We start from the raw sequence: 23,212 nt of genomic DNA on the forward strand, positions 1-23,212 counted from the left end.
AGAAGTGAGAGACACGTATGGCCTACTGGAGACTGAATTATGGGATTAGTGCTTCAAATTTTAATGTTTATTTTTTCCACGGAACTTATCAATAAGATTCAAGATTATTGTAAGTGTTTAAGCAACAATTTATTGTCTTTCATAAAGTTTTCTGAGCCATATGCGTTATCTTTTCTTTCCATCAGCATCTTTCTAACATAATTGATTTGCTTTTACATTCTCATCTCGCACTATAAACAGTAGTGTACGAGGGACCGCCATTGTATTATACTTTAAAAGGTACTAAAATGCATCATCAAACTCTTCTTTCAATAATAAATTTAAATTATATATACTTACAATGTAAAAAAGAAATTATATTATTAATGTAATTCAGCCAGTTATATAGGTGGTTGCTCATACTTTTTATGAAAGAAGAAAAAAAGTCAGTATGGTGTACTAAGCTCTGGCTATGCGCGGGGTCCGAGGGAAGGGTCGGACCACAACGGTCTATTGTATGCAGTCTTATCCTGCATTTCTGTAAGAGGTTGTTTCCACGGTTCAAACTTGTGACCCCCTAGTCACGTAGCATCAACTTTAACAATTATGTCAGGATCCCTTTGTACTTTTAACTTTTTATAAAGAGTTATCTCTAATTATAGGTCAACTTAATGTGTTGGTATAATAGTTTGAGTTTAACTTCTGACATTGCACAAAATTAAGCTCTTCGCTTATTGGCTTCTTTACCTAATTGGCCGTTACATAAAAGGCATTCTTTTTGTGTCATCTTTTAGAAAAAACAAACCCCTCACGATACTCATCCTGCCCCTCATGCACCTTATCATTCTTATTTTACTGATTTAGCCATCAATTTTAAGCATAAGATAAAAAGACGCAGAAATAGAAAGAATTAAACCACTATCTTTGCCAATACATACCACCACCAAATATGCCATCTTCACCAGAAAATGTGACACAAAAATGGCCAGCATCAAGCCTCATGCAAAATGCCGTTTCAGAGCTAAAATTGCAAAGAGGAATACTACTTCCTTTGATGGCTATGAACTTCACATGGTTTGCAAAAACAGCCATCACAACTGCATTTCTTGGTAGGCTTGGAGATCTTTATTTAGCTGGAGGAACACTTGGTTTTACCTTTGCAAATGTGACCGGATTTTCTGTCTTGAATGGCCTTTGTGGTACAATGGAGCCTATTTGTGGACAAGCTTTTGGAGCCAAAAACTACAAACTTCTTCACAAGACCCTTGTTATGGCTACTTTATTGTTACTTTTAATCAGCTTACCTATTTCTTTCTTGTGGCTAAATGTTGATAAGATCCTCATTCACTTTGGCCAACAAGAAGATATTTCAATTATGGCCAAAAAGTATCTCATTTATCTCCTCCCTGATTTGGTTATCACCTCTTTGTTATGCCCTTTGAAAGCTTATTTGAGTACACAAAATATTACAATCCCAATTATGTTAAGCTCAACTCTAGCAGTTGCTTGTCATGTACCATTAACCATGTTACTTTCAAGGGCCAAGGGTATAATAGGAGTTTCTATGGCATATTGGATAACAGACTTTTTAATCATGATATTTTTGGCTATTTATGTTGTGATAGAAGAGAATAGAAAGGGAGGAAAATGGAAAGAAGGAGGATGGTGGGATCAAAGAATTCGCGATTGGATCAGACTACTAAAATTATGTGGACCATGTTGTCTTACTACTTGTCTTGAATGGTGGTGTTATGAAATCTTGGTTTTGTTAACAGGACATCTCCCAAATGCTAAACAAGCAATTGGAGTTATAGCCATTGTGTTAAATTTTGATTATTTGCTCTTTTCTGTTATGCTTTCGTTATCAACGTGTGCATCTATTCGTGTGTCTAATGAGCTTGGTGCAGATAGTCCTGGTCCTGCTTATCGCGCAGCCTATGTATCGTTAGCTATGAGCATTGTTTCAGGTTTTCTTGGTGGTGCTGTTATGGCTGCTGCAAGAGGAATTTGGGGGCCTTTGTTTAGTCATAACAAAGGGATTATAAGTGGTGTTAAGAAAATGATGTTGTTAATGGCATTACTTGAAGTGGTTAATTTTCCATTAGCAGTTTGTGGAGGAATTGTACGTGGAACGGCTAGGCCATGGCTAGGAATGTATGCTAATATTAGTGGATTTTATCTGTTGGCTTTGCCATTAGGTGTGGTTTTGGCTTTCAAGATTCATCTTGGTCTCACTGGATTGTTGACAGGATTTGTGGTTGGAGTTGCTGTTTGTTTGACCTTGTTGTTGGTGTTTATTGCTAGGATTGATTGGGTTCAAGAAGCTAAGAAAGCACAAGTTTTTGCTTGTGATCTTGAAGAAATAGCCAATGATGATGATAGAAAAAATTCACAAGTGGTTACTGAGTATTGAGTATGGCTCATGTCGTGAATAAGATTATATTCATTTTGAACCCTCTGATTCTAAATTCTGAATTCGCTTTTAACTATAATGATTGTTGGACAATATTTCAGCATTGATGGGAATCACTGTTGTAAGCGGTTTCTTACGCAGGATTTCCTTCCAGATGAAAAGAGAGTTCTTATTTCACATCCCAATTCAATCATCATGGTAAAGTTTAGATGGCTTAGTAGGCCATTGGTGTAAATAAAACCCAAAAAAAAAAAGTGAAGAAATCAATTCTGAAGAAAATGCCAACTGTTTGTATATTGTAGTCTTCTACAATTTTTAGTTAATCTTCCTTACATTTCTGAATTATATTTTCGAAGTAGATTCATTACACATTACCACTTCACTTAATAATGTATAGCAAGATTTTAGTCAAGTATATTACTACTATAATACTTGTGAGCTGTCTTTACCACAAGAAAGAGAAGTTTAAATTTCTAAGGCAATGGTTCATTTGTTCGGAAAATATATTAACAAGTTTCAAGCTACCCTTTTGATTTGGGGAATAACAAGCAATTTCATGCTTAAAGTCTTAATCAAGACATAATATCTTTGGTTTGCAAAAGTGAAAGGTAAAATTGTTGAGTAGTGGAGAAGTTTATAGGCGGCAGAATTCATGGTCATGATTACTTTATTATACCCCTTCTATATTTTTAGAGTTTTCGCAGCAGATCGTATTTAAGATTTTCTCCCGCATAAGCGGTTGGTCGGCTTAGTGACTTCCGCAGATGCGGATGATGGACCGCAAAAGCGGTACCGCAGAAACGGCTAAAGATTTTGGGCAAACATTGTCGGTCTATTATTACAATTTGCTTGTAAGTAAATTTAAGTTGAAATTGTGGCGGTCATAAAATTTACTGTGTGTCCCAAATTGGATTGAATAACTTTATATATATATATATATATATATATATATATATATATTTATTTATTTATTTATTTATTTTATTTATTTTTATTTTTTTGGCTGGTCCTTCTTTGATGGATAGATGTACGTCGTAGAAAAGGCCTAGTTTGTTATTGAGGCCCAGAATGGTACTGGGTAAAAGTAAAGAGAAGCCCGCTGTATTGGCCTCATAACGAACAGCATTTGAACAGAGACAAACCTATAAACAGGAGTCACTTTCAGGCTGGATTTACCTCAAAATGTCAAAAACTAGAAATACTCAAATCGATTAATTGCTACAACATTAATCCGGTTTTCTGAAGGTGGTGCATTGGTTATTACATGCTCAGAAACGGCGGCGAAGACACCCTCTAATAAAAGATGTCTTCCCACAGTCCTTCACGAATATTTTATTTAATTTAATGTGACTAAATGATTTTTTTTTAAATAATTACATATATATTTTATTTAATTATATATATATATATATATATATATATATATATATATATATATATATATATATATATATATATATATATATATACATATATATTTTATTTTTTATATTTATTATATTTTCAAAAATGGCTTTATACAATGTTGGTTACTTGTGTTTCACTTCAGCAGCACCCTTTCTGGGCCTGAATAACAATCTAGGCCCTTTCAACTCCATCTCTGGTTATCAGCCCAGCAACTACCACAGAAATCCTTACCAACAGTTTTGTCGCAATTTTTACTTCTCAGGTCCCAAATGTCCAATAAAATGGATGGGGAATTTTGAGCAGAAATTCCATGTAAAAGACCAAATTAAACTCAGAAAGATCCTAACAATTAGGATCTTTTTGTTAAAATTTCTGGCTCCGTACATGACTTGCAGGGGCAGATCTATAGCCTAATGTATGGGGCATGTGAACACATGGTCTCTCCGTCAAACTAGGTATTTTATATACATATTTTTTAAAAATTGATCTAATATTATTTACTGGCATCCATTCTCCAAAGTGTACTTGATTTAATGCCAAGTTATTTAGCCAGAGGAGTAGGAATCAATTCTTACTTAATACTTACCTGAGGACTTGTTCCATCCACCATACTTTAGCCGAAATCCATTGACAATTAATTAGTGTGACAGCAACACAAAATGCACACAGGTGAGAAGAAATCAAAAGCCATATAGGTGTAGCAACCACTCATGCATATAAATATAAGGCTTTTTCTATCATTTATATATATATATATATATATATATATATATATATATATATATATATATATATATATATATAAAGTGTTGAGTGATGCACATCTTATAAATAGTTGAATTTCCTAATCAGGAGTACGTAAAGCTGGATTGAGGGCACCATTGTATGACAGTTGGAACTTTGAAACCAAAAATTGCGGTGGGGATTAACTAATAATGTTGCTATCTTTTGAAAATGGTAAGCTAAGGTTATTATGAATTGCCTGGTCTGTACGCAGCTTCAATCAAACACCTTTTGCTGGACCTAGACTGTTACTTATGACTCGCAAGATCTTGTCACTTAATTTGCCTTTGGATATTTAGACAGTCAAAGATAATCATTACTTGCCGTCCTAATAAATCCTTTCTAGTGTCGAAGTGACAATAATTTGAGTATTGCCGGCAACTAATGTCTCCCGATTAATTTAAATTACTTGGGTGTGCGAATAAAGTCTGATATTAGTAGTTAAAAAGAGTGAAGCCTACGTATAAGGTATAAGAATCTCTTAATAGTGTGAAACATTTTAGGTAAAATCGTGCAAGAAGAAAAAAAAAATAACACACTATATTAAGAGTATATGTTTTAGCCAACATAAACTTTTCTATTTTTTTTTTTACACTTGCGATTTTGGTTGGACGGATCATTCTTAGTGGTCTTTCTACTCAGTGGCGGATTCAAGATTTAAACTTAATAGCTAGGTTGATCTTTAAAATTTTTAACATTGATCAATTTATAGCACCTCTAATTTTATGATTTTTGAAACATATATTTATTATTCATGTCAAAATTGTATTACTAAGTTTGGTTGATATCATAACTCAAAAGCTATATCCACCACCGCTTTTACTGGGTTGGTCATGTTCGGTTTATTTTCCAAAGTCAAAATATATATAAGTTAGGCACTTGAACTATAGACTAAATTCTTGTTACATATTTTTTGTGTGCAAAATAATATTACACGCTCAATCTTTCCAAAGAGTTTATCACTTCACTAGCTAGAATGCATGCACAGTTCATTGTACGTCATGAAGCCGTTGACGTGCCCTTGTTTTCAGAAAAACGTTAAATTTCAATCTTTTGTAAGACTGTTTTTCAATCGAACACCATTAAAGAGGCGTGTTAAATTTTAGTGTTTGGAAGAAAAAAAAATTAAAATTTCATGAGAAGTTTTTTTACACCAATTCAAACGTCATCGGTACGTGAAAACGAAATACTCCCTCCGTTCTAATTTATGTGAATATGTTTGATTGGGTACAGAGTTTAAGAAAAAATAAAAACTTTTGAAATTTATGGTCCTAAACAAATCAAAAAGGGGTTCAAAATATTTCTATAGTTATAAAAGCTTCTCATTAACGGTAAAATAATAAGTTTAAGTTAAATTGTTTCCAAATTTAGAAAGGGGTCATTCTCTTTGGATTGGACAAAAAAGAAATAGGTGAAACGGATGGAGTATGAATTAAGGGGTGTGGTCCTCCCCGTGCAAGGGTTATATTACTTGCATGTTTTTAAATGTTTGTCTTTTCTTTTGAGTTGTCCCAATTGTTATTCACTTTCCTTCAAATGAGAGTTTTCTACATATAGTAATTACCATAAAAAAAGTTTAAAGGCCTTACTCTCAGTCTTTTGAGTACAGAATTATTCTTTCTTTTTTTTTGTTTTTCGTTCGGTATCCGGTATTCATATTGGGGCTCGATTAAATTCGGATTCACGCTAGGAAGTCCCACATTGGAGGTAAAGCGCTCCCTAACAAAGGCGACTCCATACCCATGGGCTCGAACCCGAGACCTCTGGTTAAAGATGAAGGAGTACTTATCACTCCGCCACAACCCTTGTTGGTGTACAGAATTATTCTTATGGTAAGACTTCCACTTTGCAGGAATTTAGTTGTACTCAAAGAGCTAGGGATGACCAGTGGTGGCAAGCGGGTTCAGCTGAACTAGCTTCATCAAAAAATAATACTATGTATATGTATAAATTAGGATTAAAGCTGCATAAATTTTGTATAAATATTTTATTTGAACTCACTTGACAACTACTATTTTACGATTAAAGTTATGTATTTCTAAGATTGAACCCGCTTGCACTAAATTTTGGGTCCGCCACTGGGGATGACAATGTGACGGGGCTGGCTTTAACGGGCTAGGGCAGGGGAATATTTAAACGAGGCAAGGTAAAGCGAGGCGGGTTAAAACACATTTTTAGAAAATTTTAAATGGAGCAGATCAGAGATAGGTTTGGGGTTTTAACTGCAAAACTAAACTACAAACCGAAAGAAACTCTTGTTTTTGTAACTACGAATTTTGAATGCAAGGCCTGTGCTATGCAAAATGAGTTGCTTAAAGCCGACACTATCACTAACTTCTTAGTTTGCTATTTAAACTAGCTTTAAAAAAATCGGACACCTCTAATTTTAGGTGATGTTGTGTTGGTGTAGGAGTTAGACCACAAACATTTCAACAATAAAAACGTATATATAAAAATTAAGATAAATGTTTGAGGGAGAGGGCATTTTGAGTAAACTCCAAAACTTTGGCGATTATAAATTTCACAAATAATATGTAGTTCCGAACCACCTCGTCACTAATTTGGCATCTAAAATCAAGAAAATGGAATCTAATTAAGTGCAATACAAAAAAGACGAACTCAAGGAAATGGAATTGAGAGGGAGTTACAAAAATATTACTAGGAAGGTTTTTTGGATTATAAAAAATAATTACGGTTTTAGCTAAACGAAAAGTACTCGCAAGCTACAACCGCAAGTTTAAAGTGATCAACTTATGATTTTTTAACTTATAAGTATTTTTTATGTTTATCAAATATGTAAATAAGGTCATAAAAATATTTATAAACTGGTTTGATCAACTTATAGCCCACCCAAACACCCTTCCATGTATATTTACGAAGGATTGCATATAAGTGTTAGTAATACGTAGCGAAAAACAATAACAATCCTACAAAGATCTTTTCGTGTTTGAAATTGGCAAATACCTTAAAACCTTCCTAAACTTGGCACGCATTATTGGTTACATCCTTGAACTATCTATGGTCTTAATTACCCCCCTATACTTGGTTATTCGATAGTTGCTACCCTCTTGGACGATCTCATCCCAGGAAAGTGGCATGCACTCACCTGCCACGTGAATTTTTCTGTCTATGTGGTATTTTTTTGAAAAATAAAATATATTTTTACCTTTTTAAGTATGTTACGTTTTTAGATAATTTTTTTCGAATAAAATTTATAATAAAACTTGGATAGAACTACATTATTTATGCTTGTTTTTTTATTTTGATAAAAATAATAAAGTTTTAGTTATTCTTTTTTTTGAATTTGACCTGAAAATAAAGATTTATACAATTGAAATAAATAGTCAAGGCATCTAAAAATTTATAAGAATACATAGTTTGAAATTAATTATTTTGGCTATAATCTTTTATATAACTCTAAATTATGGTGCTCTACAAATATATTTTTTTTACAGATTTTATCTGAAAAAGTAAAAATACACAGTTGAAATAAATAGTCATTGCATCAAAAGAAGAAATAAAAAGAGTGTACATTGCAAGTTCATTATTTTGGCTATACTTTTTTTATTTGGTAAAATATAATGGAGCTATGGCCAATTTTGTTTTTATTGGTTTGACTCGAAAATAAAAATACATAATTAAAATAAGTAGACATTATATATAAAGAAGAAAATAGGAAATATATATACACAACTGGTACTCTATTATTTTGCTAAAAGTTTTTTATTTGGCTAAAATGATGGAGTTCCTACCAAACGTTTTACAAATTCGGCCAAAAACAAAAAAAGAAATATGCAGTTGGAACAAATAAACAATATATCTTAGAAGAAATTAAAAATAATAAAAGTTAGAGTAAAACTCACATTGTATGTTAAGATGAAGCAAGAAGAAATACACAGTTGTAACAAATAAAATATTATATATAATTATATGACAATTAAAAGTTAAAAAATAATTTACTTGGAAACTAATTTTTTAATTTTTCTTCACTCTCATGCGCTTAAAAGAGAGTGCACCTACACTCTTTATCACATCAGCATCCAGGGGATAATGGCTCTCAAAAGGCCAAGTTGAGGGGGGTAATTAAGATCACGAATAGTTTAGGGTTGTAACTAATAATTCGTGCCAAGTTTAGGATTTTTTTTAGGTATTCTTCCTTTAAAATTTATTTACCTATCAAAGATCAGATCTAAGACGTACCTGGTGAATAGAGTCTCGTTTCAAAAATTCTTCGATAGTGCGAAGACTCTATACTTATCCGCACCGAGACCGATCCTTGCTATCAACTCTTTGATCAATGAAACCAACAAATAAATTGAACAAATATTGTGCTGAAATTTTTCTCAAAAATCCCAACTCAATAATAAAAGAACAAGAAACACAATTTCTTATAAATAGTAATTCTCTCTTGACTTTGTGCGGCAACTTTATAGAATCTTTCCATTAAAAGTTGAATGCCATTCCAAATGGGTAATGTGGCAGCCGACTTTCGAAGGGTCAATTTGGTTTTTTGGCCTTTTACAAATTTATTTTTAATTTTATAATCCTATCTTTTTTTTTATATATGGTAGATTTACTTTTACATGTAGGAGATCTTTCTTTTACACGTAAGAGATCTAAAAAAAATATTTTCTTAAATTCAACATTGTAAAGAGACCTAAAACCTCACATTTTTCCAATCCAATTTCAATTGGATTTTACGTTACTATTCCAATCCAAAATTGGATTTAATTAACAAGTCTTTTATTAATATTTTATATGGCATCTTTCTTATAAAATAAGTATTAATTACATATAACATATATATTTTAAGAAAGATATATAATTTAATTTTCTATTCCAAATAGAAAACTTGAATTTGTTCACAAATTACATATAACAAAAATATTTTCTTATAAAATATCTTTTGTGCTAGCAAAGAATATAATAATATTTCATTTGCACTAATAATTTAATTTATTTGACTAACTAAATTCTTTAATTTAATTATCAAATAATTAAATAATTAATCCTTTAACAAAGATCAGAACACTCGTTAGTGTGTAACCCCATAGGTTCAATACTAAGCCGGTCATAATTTGATCAGATCAATATACAAATCAAGGGTGGTGTCTAGCAACACTCTTTAACGACTTTATAACATGAAGTATAAAATTTACTCTCAAGAACCCGTAGAAGAATAATATAGTAATTCCTCATGTCCTTATAGCTCTAGGTCACCCTAGGAAATGGTCCAACTGTCAAATCCTAATAGGCGACCAACTATGTATTCATGCCGAATATAATCGACCACTGAATGACATAAGAAACTCTTTTCTTCTTTCATTCAACTGCCCTAGCCAAGGTCTTAGTTTGGTCGTTTATAATTCATGACAACATGGAGTTTAAACTCATTACCAAGAGTCAACAAATTTCATCTTGATCAATCACTAATTCAACAAGTATTTAACGTACCTAATATCCTTTTGTAACGACCCGACTGGTCGTTTTGAGCATTTGCACTTCGCTTGGTAGTTTGAGGGCATGAGTAGAGCTGTATGATATATTATAACTTGTATGAATCGTTAGTTTTGGTTTTCAGGTTATTCGGAATTGATTTGGAAGAATGAATTTCATGATTGAAGCTTTAAGTTGGAAGAGTTGACCAACTTTGACTTTTTAATATTTGACCTCGGTTCGGAGTTTTGATGGTTCCGTTAAGTTCGGATGGTGGTTTTGGACTCGGACGTATGCCCGAATTTATATTTAGAAATTTCTAGAAGGTTTTGGCACTAATTGACGAAAGTTAGAATTTTAAAGGTTTGAAAAGTACATAAGTTTGACCGAGAGTTGACTTTGATGATATCGGTTTCGAATTGTGGTTCTAGAAATTGAATAGTTTCGTTATGTCATTTGGTACTTGTGTGCAAAATTTGAGCTCATTCCGGGTTGATTTGATATATTTCGGCACGAGTTTTGGAAATTGAAAGATTCAAAGTTTATTGAGTTTGATTCGAGGCGCGATTCATCGTTTTGATGTTATTATGTGTGATTTGAGGCCTCGAGTAAGTCCGTGTTATGATATAAAACTTGTTGGTATATTCATACGGGGTCCTGAGTGGCTCGGGAGAGTTTTAGACATGATTCGGATCATTTTGGAAATATTGGTTGAGGCTCGTTTGCGGCAAGATCTGGTGTGATTGCACTTGCGGCTGATTTTGCGCAGGTGCGGTGGTCGCAAAAGCGGAAGTATGGTTGCACCTGCGATGAAGGCTGAGTTGGGCTACCTCCGCAGAAGCAAAATTTGTAGCGCACCTGCGTGCACGCAGAAGCGAGATCGTGAGCGCAGGAGCGGACATTTGCGCAGATGCGCGTTCAAGTGTCACACTTGCGATGTCACAGGAGCGGATGTTTTTCTGTAGGTGCGAGGGCCATTTCTCCAGTACTTCTCCGTAGAAGCAGAATTTTGGTCGTAAAAACGACGCCGCAGAAGCAGCTAAGTGTATCGTAGATGTGACGATGCCTGGGCAGAAGCTATATATCGAGGGCTTGGCTATTTTATTCACATTTTGAGTTGGGGAGCTTGGATTTGAGCGATTTTGGAGGCAAATTTTATCACAAGGATTGGGGTAAGTGTTCTATACTTGTAACGACCCGACCGGTCGTTTTGAGTATTACAACCTCGTTTCCCCATTTACTTCTCAAATTGGGCTTTACAGTTGTTATGTGACTTGCCGAGGCAATTGGTTCGAGTCCAATGAGATTTTGGAATGAATTGGAACATCTAGTTCTAAGGTTTAAAGCTTAAGTTAAAATAGTGACCGGATGTCGATTTTTCAAGAATATATGGTATCATATTAAGCAAATGAGCTTTAAATTCATTTTTGATTGACGTATTAGATCCGTATTGAAATTACGGAGCCATAGCAAAAAGAATCATTAAATTCGGACATCGTATGAGAGAGTTATGCCTATTTTCGTGTCTGTAACGATTTTTCCGTTGCCACGAGCGCCCAGGGTAGCGTGGGGCGCTAGCCCTAGCGCTGGGAATTTTGGGATACTGGAAACTGCGCCACAGGCAGTGCCCCACGCTACCTGTGACACCTCAAACAACTGAGGGTTTATAAAACGGGGTTCTTGCCATTTTTACTCATTTTTGAGTTTATGGAGCTCGGTTTAGGCGATTTTTGGACGATTTTTATGGGAAAACATTGGGGTAAGTGTTCCTTATCCTATATTGATTATATTTCATGATTCCATATTCATTTACATCATGAATCCATGAATTTATGGAAGAAAAATCAGATTTTTATAAAATCTTCCAAAAATATAAAATGAAGATTTGAAGGTCAATCCGATGTCGGAATTTGATAATTTTTATATGGTTGGACTCGTATCGGAACGGGTGTTCAGATTTTGTAACTTTGTCGGGTTCCGAGATGTGGGCCCCATGGGCTATTTTTGAACTAAATTTCGGATTTTTATGAAAAATTAGCATTTTCATATGGAATTGATTCCTATACCTCGTGTTGATTGTATCGAATTATTTTGATTAAGATTCGAGGTGTTCGTAGGCCGAATCACGAGAAAAAGGTTTATTGGAATAAAGAATTTGCTTGGATTGAGGTAAGTAACTCTTCTAATCTTGGAGTTGAGGGTATGAACCCTGAATATATGTATTTTGTGAATTGTTGGGAGGTGACGCACATGCTAGGTGACGGGCGTGTGGGCGTGCACTATAGAAATTGTGACATAATTATTTATGTGGAATGTTATAGTTAAATAACCTTGGTATTTTCCATGCGGTTTTATGTGTTAAAGAAATTGAGCTGAAAAGCATATTACAAATCATGTTTTGTTCTACCAGTTCTTGGGGAGATGTATCAGTTTTAGATATTTTCTTTTAATTAATTTTATTGGAATTGGATAGTTGGAAATTGGCTTACCTAACGGGTTGGGTTAGGTGCCATCACGACTAGTGGGATTTTGGGTCGTGACAAGTTGGTATCAGAGCTCTAGGTTCATAGGTTCTACAAGTCATGAGCAAGTGTCTAGTAGAGTCTTACGGATCAGTATGATGACGTCCATACTTATCTTCGAGAGGCTACAAGGCATTTAGGATAATTTCCCATCTTTCTTTCCTTATCGTGCGGAATTGATTCAGCTTGAAATATAACTCTTTGAATTCCTTCCACGTATTCATATGCGCACATGAGCGCTCGGTATCAGCTGTGCATCGTCAGCTTGTGATTCTCTGAATGAGGTTCGAGGTGTGTATTTTGTGTTTTGGTGATTGGCCAGTCTGGAGGACTTGAGGCCAAGTTTAGACCGCAGCTTAGGCTCGGTAGCTTCAGTTGTAACCTGTACATTTGGACTCATATGTCCGGTAATATCCCTATGAGTGGAAGTTGTGGCTCGATGAGCGGTGGAATGGCTTTGTGATGAGTATGATGTAAATGCGGGATGTGTTAAGACGATTTGAATATGACGAGAAGTGTTTCCTTGAAATGTAAAGGAAAGGTCATTGGGTGCTTGATTTCTGAATTGATGTGGCGTACAATCTCTAGTTTGAATGTTTTGATGGATCTTTCACATTGTTAAATTTTGGGGTAAAACTAAATTCTCACGTCTGGTTAATGAGTTTGGACTCAGATAGACTAAGTGATTGCATAGTAATTGTGAATGCGAAAGGGTATAACAAGATACCAGATTGAGGCTAAGCAGGTGGATTATCCCCTGCAGAGTAATCTACGTAGGAGTATTCCTTATGATGTGAGTAGAGAGTTTCTTTTCTACCGACGGGGTGTATGGGTGGAGATTTGAATCTGAATCTGGCTAAGAAAGTTGACTTGTGTGTTAAGAGGATGAATACGAGTTTAGCGGTTGATTGAGGTATTTTTATGGTTGGCATTGTATGAACTTGGGAAGAAGTTTCATTGGACTGACTGTGGCATTATGGCAGTAAGAGAGTATTGGTATTGTGAGTTATGGAATGTTTTAATCTATGGCTTTGAGCCAAGTGTGGGAGTCTGCTATTGACAATTTGATTTCATGGTTAGGTGTTAAATTTTAATTTTGGTCTGAGGCATACTTGTGGGTTAGCTATGATTTGCAGAAGTTGAGATCGAGGATGACTCAAATAAAGAAATTTCTGGTTAAGGATTATATTGCACGTATGAGTAAATGAAATTCGCGGGATGAGTAAGTTGTTATTGGTGAATGATGTAGTGCGCACAGAGTATGAATTTGATATGTGGTGTTAAAGTAGAGTTACTTCTTTGAGTGTTGTGGTGCTAATGGGGCACGTGTCTTTTGGCCCATTTGGGCGGTGCAATTAGATTTGAGCAAAGTGGGTGACTCCCGAGAAAATTCCAGTGGGTTTGAGAATTATATGTAGCAATTGAAAATATTTCCAGACTTGTGTATGGATAAATCCGAGATTTGCGTTGATGGTGCCTGGACTTGCGAAAATTCTACATTAAGGATTCTACATTTTTGTATAAGGAAGGTAAGAAGTACAATTTCAAATTCACATAAGGTATTCTAAGAGTGAGTGTTATAATTGTGGTATTTTTGAATGTGCTTAAGAAGAGTACAATTGCTTATGGGTCGTAGGGCGTTGTGGTTCTATGCTAAGGTTTGTATGGTGAGTTGTGGTTAAAGATCGTGGTATTTTAGCAAGAAGAAGTATCAATCTGAAGATAAATTCGGAAGGGACTCGGAGAAAAATAGGACAACTGGGTAGTAGGTTGGATCAGTATGGTAATGGATAAGATCGGTTCTTTGGGTGCATATGATGTGGGGGTTTTCTACAGGTGCTTTGTGGCAATACACCTGGACTTGGAGACCTGCGTGGCTTGGTCGAGTTAGAGGAATTTAGTTTTAAGGGCTTGATTATGTGCAAATGGATTCCAAAGTATTCTTGATGGTTTCTACCAGTGTGGAGAACGTGTTATGTATTGTGATTTCCTCCTGGAAAGAAGCAAGAGAAAGGTTTCTAACTAAAAGGGTATGTAAATTATTGGTGACTCAAAGTTGATAATGGGATTCTTGTGCTTGTCACATGATGGCATAATAGATGCGGTGAGTTGTGTGTGATTAAGGTTGGCGTGTGCAAGGTCACGGTTTAGCCTTAAAAGGGAGGTCATAAATTCTTAGAGGCATGAACAGTTTTCGATGTCTAGATGAATACTATTACTACTTGGTGTTGTATGAGAAGGGGGCGGACTTCAGAAGGTGCACTGTATTTTAACTTACGGATCTATAAATTGGTATTACGGTACTCACACTGTTGATAGAATGCTGATATTCAAATTTTGACAAGTAGCACAGAAGAATTTTTATAGTATGTCTCATGGGATGATCTTGTATTAGAGAGGTGTTAGACATTCGGGCGGTGGAGATGGAATCAAATATGGTGATTCGTGTGTTCTATGGATTTGGAGATTGGGAGTTCTCAAGAGCGGATGTTTCATGGTTATGGACTGTGAAGTTGTGGCCGGAGCTGGCCAGATGATAGAATGTGTTATGATTCAGTCATTATGGATTTTCAGAAGAACTTTTATCTATTTGTGGGTAACCCGAGTTGATTTGGCGGTCCATTGGTAGGCCCAATTAAGATGTATATTCTACACCGAGTCAGAATGGTTGGCTCCATACTGCTATTATTGAGGGATGTGTCATTCTGTTGATGTTGAGCTTATTCGTGTTCTCAGATGATCTGTGAGTTGCTCCTTCATGCTACGAGGAGTTGTGATTCATTGGTTATGTGCACAGATGGTGCGGTCCTATTTGAGTTTTATAGTGGAATTTGAGCGTGATGAGTATTTGGGTATTGCATGATCGATTGCGTAATGGTTATGTTCTTTCAGGTTTTGTATGGCATTTTTGTCATTTGCCTCTCCGTGGTTATTAATTTTGAGCAGGGTGGCTCGAGGTATATTATATGGACCAACGTTTGGATGGGGACACACATTGCAGCGGAGCTATGTTAAGGTATGAACCTTGTGTTAGAATCGGGTGATGGTTCTATGGTGTATGATGAATTTTCAGCATTTCGTTGTGGCGGTACTTATTAACATTGCGGGACAGTTCTCTCATTTGAGTCATTTTTTATGACTGAGTACATTTGAATTATTGTGTATTAGTGCACAGATGGCACAGGTTGTGGCTCTGAGTTATATTGGTGAGGCATGTCTGTGAAAATAGTTGTGTTTAGTAATATAAAGTCATTGGACCTCGAATGGGTACTATCATGTTTGATTACCGTATGTTAGGGAGGATAATATTGAAAGTCGGCTCAAAAAGCGATTATGGTTCTGGTTGGGCGAGAGAGCTCCGTGACTTGTTTATTTCGCGTGTTTCTTTTATTATCAACAGGGTACGAAGGTTTTGGGATGAGGTTTGGTTCGATATGGGTTTAATACTAGTATGCGGTTAGTTTTGGAGTAGTCACTGCGATCGAGAATGGTGCTACGAGCAAGCGAGTTGTGTAATATGTTGGTTGATTATATCCGTGGTGATAGTTATAGCTCGATGCAACTTGTTCGGATTTATACGGTGTGTAAATTTAAGACTTGTGTCTTGAAAGAAATTCTAAAGGTTGGAAATAAAATTCCAAGGTTTATGGTCTAGAGTTAAATTAATGAATTCAGTTGGATTGTGTTGTCAAGCCTATATGAAATAGGGTGACGTGGGTTCACCCCCGGGTACGTGTGTGGTAAGATGGAACAGTGATTTGATGGCTTGGAAACAACTCTTAGCACGTTCGAGGACGAATGTATATTTAAGTGGGGGAGAATGTAACGACCCGGCCGGTCGTTTTGAGTATTACAACCCCATTTCCCCATTTACTTCTCAAATTGGGCTTTACAGTTGTTGTGTGACTTGCCGGGGTAATTGGTTCGGGTCCAATGAGATTTTGGAATGAATTGGAACATCTAGTTCCAAGGTTTAAAGCTTAAGTTAAAATAGTGATCGGATGTCGATTCTTCAAGAATATATGGTATCACATTAGGCAAATGAGCTCCAAATTCAGTTTTGATTGAAGTATTAGATCCATATTGAAATTACGGAGCCATAACAAAAAGAATCATTAAATTCGGACATCGTATGAGAGAGTTATGCCTATTTTCGTGTCTGGAACGATTTTTCCGTTGCCGCGAGCGACAAGGGTAGCGTGGGGCGCTAGCCCTGGCGCTGGAAATTTTGGGATACTGGAAACTGCACCACAGGCAGTGCCCCACGCTACCTGTGACGCCCGAAACAACTGAGGGTTTATAAAACGAGGTTCTTGCCATTTTTATTCATTTTTTAGTTTATGGAGCTCGGTTTAGGCGATTTTTGGGCGATTTTCATGGGAAGACATTGGGGGTAAGTGTTCTTTATCCTATATTGATTATATTTCATGATTCCATATTCATTTACATCATGAATCCATGAATTTATGGAATAAAAATCAGATTTTTATAAAATTTTCCAAAAATATAAAATGAAGATTTGAAGGTCAATCCGATGTCGGAATTTGATAATTTTTGTATGGTTGGATTCGTATCGGAACGGGTGTTCAGATTTTGTAACTTTTGTCGGGTTCCGAGATGTGGGCCCCATGGGCTATTTTTGAACTAAATTTCGGATTTTTATGAAAAATTAGCATTTTCATATGGAATTGATTCATATACCTCGTGTTGATTGTATCGAATTATTTTGACTAAGATTCGAGGTGTTCGGAGGCCGAATCACGAGGAAAAGGTTTATTGGAATAAAGAATTTGCTTGGATTGAGGTAAGTAACTCTTCTAATCTTGGAGTTGAGGGTATGAACCCTGAATATATGTATTTTGTGAATTGTTGGGAGGTGACGCACATGCTAGGTGACGGGCGTGTGGGCGTGCACTATAGAAATTGTGACATAATTATTTATGTGGAATGTTATAGTTAAATAACCTTGGTATTTTCCATGCGATTTTATGTGTTAAAGAAATTGAGCTGAAAAGCATATTACAAATCATGTTGAGGCTATGTGCCAGTATTATTGGGATCCACAGATGTCATATTGCTGTGAATTATTGTGTTAAATTGAAAAGTCATACTCAGTCATATTCATTTCATTGCATATCATAACTCAGTTTTATGACTCTATTTTGATGCATAAAAATGTTTTGGGTCGAATGCCTTGTTTTACTAAGATGCCCGAGTGGCTTGAGAGGTTTATGACTGAGTGAGGCCGAGGGCCTGATTTATGTTTCATATTCATTGGATCGGGCTGCACGCCGCAGCATGTTGCATATTCATGGGATCGGGCTGCACGCTGCAGCATGTTTGATATCGGACGAGGGCCTGATTTGTGAGGATGAGTGTGGATCGGGGCTTCCCGCCTGCAGCATACCTGAGTGAGGCCGAGGGCCTGAATTGTGAGGATGAGTGTGGATCGGGGCTGCCCGCCTGCAGCATACTTTATTATTATCGCGCGTGAGTTGTCCGTGCAGATTATAGCGCTTGGGATGAAGGATCCCTTCCGGAGTCTGTACACAACCCCAGTGAGCGCAGGTACCTACTAAGTGCGAGTGCTGAGTGACTGGGAGGAATGAGTGATTGTGAGGTATGCCCGAGTGGCAAGAGTGATTGTGAGGTATGCCCGAGTAGCACGAGTGACTGTGAGGTTTTGCCCGAGGGGCTGTATATGAGTGATGTTCTGTCCGAGGGGCTGTTTATGATTTTTATCATTGATTTGCATTGCATTGGCATGCACATATGACATACAAGCATAGAGATGTATTTTTCCTCATGCTGTACAACATCACATCATTCATGATTTCTCACACATTTTTGACAGATGGGCATAGTGATGCATTTGTTTTACACGGGTTATCCGGAAAGAAAATGAAACATCTTATTTATTATTGACAAGATTTTGGGAGAAATTTATTGTTTTCAAACTATATATATTATTGAAAACTTCGGCAAATGATTTGGGTTTTCACTGAGATATTTAGAAGGAAGAACTATAATTTTTGAAATCATTATTTGGCTGAGCATTTTATCCCTGAGTTATTTCTGGTATTATCTGCTTTATGTTGTTATGGATTATTGTGTACTATTGGTTGTGGACCCGACCTTGGTAGAAGCTCGTCACTACTTTCAACCTACGGCTAGGTTTGTTACTTACTCAGTACATGGGGTCGGTTGTACTGATACTACACTTCTGCACATTGCGTGCAGATGTTGGCTGCTGTTGTTGCTGTGCTCGCTGGTTGCGGGACTTGAAAATGTACATGCGTTCCTGTTGTAGCTGCCTCTTGTTCAGGGTAGCCTTAGATTTATAAAAGCTCTATTTATATATTATTCAAACAGACTATGTATTTATTTCATTTCCGCTTTGTATACTCTATTCTTAGAAGCTCATGATTTGTACTACCAGTTCTTGGGGAGATGTATCAGTTTTAGATATTTTCTTTTAATTAATTTCATTGGAATTGGATAGTTGGAAATTGGCTTACCTAACGGGTTGGGTTAGGTGCCATCACGACTAGTGGGATTTTGGGTCGTGACAATACTCGATTTTGATTATATTTCGTGAATCTATCTTCGTTTTTTTGGTAATTAGATTATGAATTTTAAAGAGAAAATTTGGAGGGTTTTGTCTAACGTTTCATAAAGCAAAATTTCGGTCTTTGAGCATCAATTTGGAGTCGGATTTGAGTCAAACTAGTATAGTTAGACTCGTAATTGAATGAGTTGTTGGATTTTGTGAGTTTCATTAGGTTTCGAGGCGCGATCCCAGGTTTGACTTTTTGGTTGACTTCAGGGTTTTGATTAAAGATTCGACCTTTATCATTTGGAATTATTTCCTTAGGCCTATTTTCTGGAACTGTGAACGAGCTGAGCATTATATCTCTGAGTTACTTCTTTTATCACTTTTATTATGAAATATTATTGGCTATTGGTGTTGGACTCTGACCTTTGTTCCAGCTCGTCACTACTTTCAACCTAAGGTTAGGTTTGTTACTTATTGAGTGCATGTGGTCGGTTGTACTCATATTACACTTCTGTACCTTGCGTGCAGATGCTGGATGCTGATGTTGTTGTGTACGGCGGGGAGCTGGATATGAAGTTGTACCCGCATTCCGGTCATAGCTGCCTCTTGATCTTGGTAGCTTTAGAATTTGAATTTGTTCATATATATTTCAAACATATGATGTACTTTATTTCATACCATCTTTGTAAATTCTAAATCTTAGAGGCTCATGATTTATACTACCAGTCCTTGGGAAATGTATAAAGGTTCAGTTATTTTATCATTCATTTGTTTCAATAAATCTCATTAAATTGGATAGTTGTTAATTGGCTTATCTAGCGGGTTGGGTTACGTGTCACGACTAGTTAGATTTTGGGTCATGACACCTTTTTACTATCGCCCTAGGGCCATAGGTGTCTAGTATCAAAGCACAATAAATAACTTAGCAATTACTATGATGATCTAAGGTCAAAAGAAACTCTTACATCACATTTTTCAAGAGAATATCATATTGACAGTTTATGGTAATTCTAACAATTGGGAATTATCCAATGAGTCGGTTCAATGATCATATCTCCATATGCATCATCTATCTATGTAATTTAGTTAATGAGATCAACTAATATTTATTCCATAAAGACGATCACATAAATATTGATCTAACCGGATTACTAATGTCCAAATTAATAATCCTACAATCAAGAACAAAAGTTTAGATTAAATTGTAAGAGACTTTACTCTCATTATCATGATCTCTATCACGATGAAAAGTCCCAAAATTTAATCAAGGACCTTATTAAATTAATCAAGCAATTAATAATAACTATGATAAAAGAATATCAAATGCCATGTATTTTTATATCAAATAATATTCACAAAAATATTTTCAAATCATCAAATATGAGAATAGATCTAGGGCATATATAATGTATACCAATTTAAGCAAGCGTGAATGGTCATGTAATCAGTAGGTGAGTGGTCTATTGACTCAATTCTTTTCTATTTCAGATAAAAGAAATCCTTGATTGCTGGAGGACAGATTTATTCCTTAGGAATAGAGTAGCTCGGTACACAAAGTATTTTGTACATAGGATCCAAAAAATGGTTGCACCCTAAGGAGTTTGACGTAGATAACCTACTTCAATATAAATATTACTGGTTGTTTTTACGGTTTAAACTATCTACCTATAGGAATAGGCTTTAAAAATCATTCATCTAAAAAGGGAAGAGAAAGGATAGCACTCAACAATTTCTTACATTTTTTGTCTTAGATCATTTTTGTCACTTGTCGGGAAAAGAAAAGCGTAAAGATGTTAAGATGTTTCTGAATCTGGAAAAGGGGACTTATTGTTCAAAAAATGGAAATATAAAAACCAGTAATTCCTTGAGAACATACAAGTTAATCAAATTTTTAGCTTGATATGATTGTGAGCATGAACTAAGCAAGTTAGACGTGTCACCAAGCTCGCCTTAATTTAAGCTCGAAATAATTGAAATACTCTTTGCTTATACCTCAAAATATTACACTATGACCAGAGACGGAGCCAGAATTTAAAATTTTATGGGTTCAGTATTCTAATTTTTTGTAAGTTAATGGATCCGAAATTAATAACTTATGTATAATTCAATAATTTTTTAATATAAATATGAAAATTAGACAAAAGTTATTGGATTCAACCGAACCCGTATCCAAAGGGCTAACCCCGCCCTAACTCCACTTCATTTCATGACCTAAAAGAAAATTAAAGATATATACTTTTCCTATTTTAAACTGGTGATGTATAGGAAAATTATAACTAAATACTGAGGTGTAATTTTATGTCACAACCCGGTTTTCCACCCTTCTAGTTTCTACACACTGATTTTCCAATTTGAACAAATATAAGTAATTGAATTGACTCCAAGCTTCCCCTGACATTAATGGGTATAGAGATAGAATTGTTTTTAAAATACTTAAATTCCTTTAGAGCAGTGTTTGTTAACACGTCTTTATATACTTCCATTCTTTTGTTTCCATTTTCAAACTCATTTATTGCCAAATGCCAAAGCAAATTGACAATTTTCTTAAAGTGTGACATTAAATATAATATTATTTTATGGCGAGAAATTAATGGCAGCAAATCTATCCCTGTGGAGTTCAGCAATTCCCAACTGGCAATTGATTGGCAAGCAGCCATCACCCACCATCCAAAAAAATAAAATTAACATTAGTTCCAAATTAAAGTTGAGTTCGACAATATCAAATGATGGTGAAATTTAACATAGGAAAGTTAATACATTTACTTTCTTTGTTAGCTCAAACATCAATTTTTAAATCTTGTTTTAACTGAATTTATATTTAAAATTACATATAGTCACTTAAGCCAAAATCTTTTACAGTTAAGAATATTAATGATGGATCTAATAATCCTAGTTATGTTTGATTTTTCAAATAGAATGGTGTCAAACAATTTGAGATAGAAGGGTAGTATAATTTTTTTCAATCAATTTGGAAAAAGTATGGAAATTTTGAATGAAAGAATACAGATTAGATAAAATGTGAACATTTTGTAGTCACGTCTCTAAGTTTGAATGCGTCTAATATCTATTACACTTGTTTTAGGAGTTAGAAAGAAACATTCAAATAAATCAATTTTTATGTCGTTTGATTCTTTCTTGTATCTTTTTCAAGTCAAACTTTTAAAAGACAATAATCTGAAACAGAAAGGAGTAATAACGGGTATTAGGTGTGGGCACAGTGATTCATAAAGTAAAAGAATTTCAGATTTTGGATTGTTCAATTACTCCATACAATATGTAATTAAAAAGAAAAAATTCATTTTGGTCCATTCTGTTCTTGTACAGTTATATACACACAGCTACATCCACCATTTAATAGTTTAATGATAGGTACAACTACTCTAGGAACATTTTGCATTAATAATGACAAAAGAAAGAAACTTAAGAAAAAAACAGAAGTGGACCTTTTTCTTTGAACTTCTTTCACAAAACTTTATAATAGGGACATTAAACCCCTTGACCTAATTATAGGAGAAGTAACTGCTATTTTGGTCCCCAAGATGGCCTAAAAACTAATTACGCTTTTGAACATAAAAAATGTGAGATTTGAAAAAGGAAAAAAAAAGTAATTTTTTAATTTCAATTGAAAAAAGGTATTTAAAATTTAAAATTATGTTTGCACATGCATTTCAGTTGAAAAAATATTGCAGTTTTGTAGGAGGAAAACTTTATTTACTTGAAAAATATGTAATTGTTTTTAAAATTTATAACTCATCTTCAAAAAAAATTTAAAATCATTTTCAAAAATTCAGTTAAATATATAACTAAACACTGATTTGAAAATATTATTTGGAAAAAAGAAAAAACAAATTATATCCAAACGGCTCATAAATTGTCTCTTCTCGGAATGAATTTTCTTATGATCATTAAAGGCCTATGTTATCAAAATGTCCAGAAGAATCATTAATCATTTGCATCTTCTACTGTTTAATAAAAAGCCATTGGAAAAAACATTTAGGAGTTCTTTTTTTTTTAATTTTCATTTTCTTTAGCATCCTAATCTCCAAAGGCGAATTCAGAATTTAAAAAATAGGTTTAGAATAGATGTAATCTTTTTTTTTTGAATATGTACACATT

General features: G+C 34.9%; 1 protein-coding gene across 1 annotated transcript; it reads left to right on the top strand.

Annotated features, from left to right (window-relative positions):
- Positions 1-785: 785 nt before the first annotated feature.
- On the top strand, positions 786-2,686 carry LOC107794299 (protein DETOXIFICATION 56-like). Its single transcript, XM_016616782.2, has one exon. It carries the CDS (start codon positions 929-931, stop codon positions 2,390-2,392), a length of 1,464 nt encoding a protein of 487 aa, XP_016472268.1. The 5' UTR covers positions 786-928; the 3' UTR covers positions 2,393-2,686.
- The last annotated feature ends 20,526 nt before the right edge of the window (positions 2,687-23,212 follow it).

Source organism: Nicotiana tabacum, chromosome 23 (assembly GCF_000715075.1).
Source record: "Nicotiana tabacum cultivar K326 chromosome 23, ASM71507v2, whole genome shotgun sequence".
NCBI lineage: Eukaryota > Viridiplantae > Streptophyta > Magnoliopsida > Solanales > Solanaceae > Nicotiana > Nicotiana tabacum.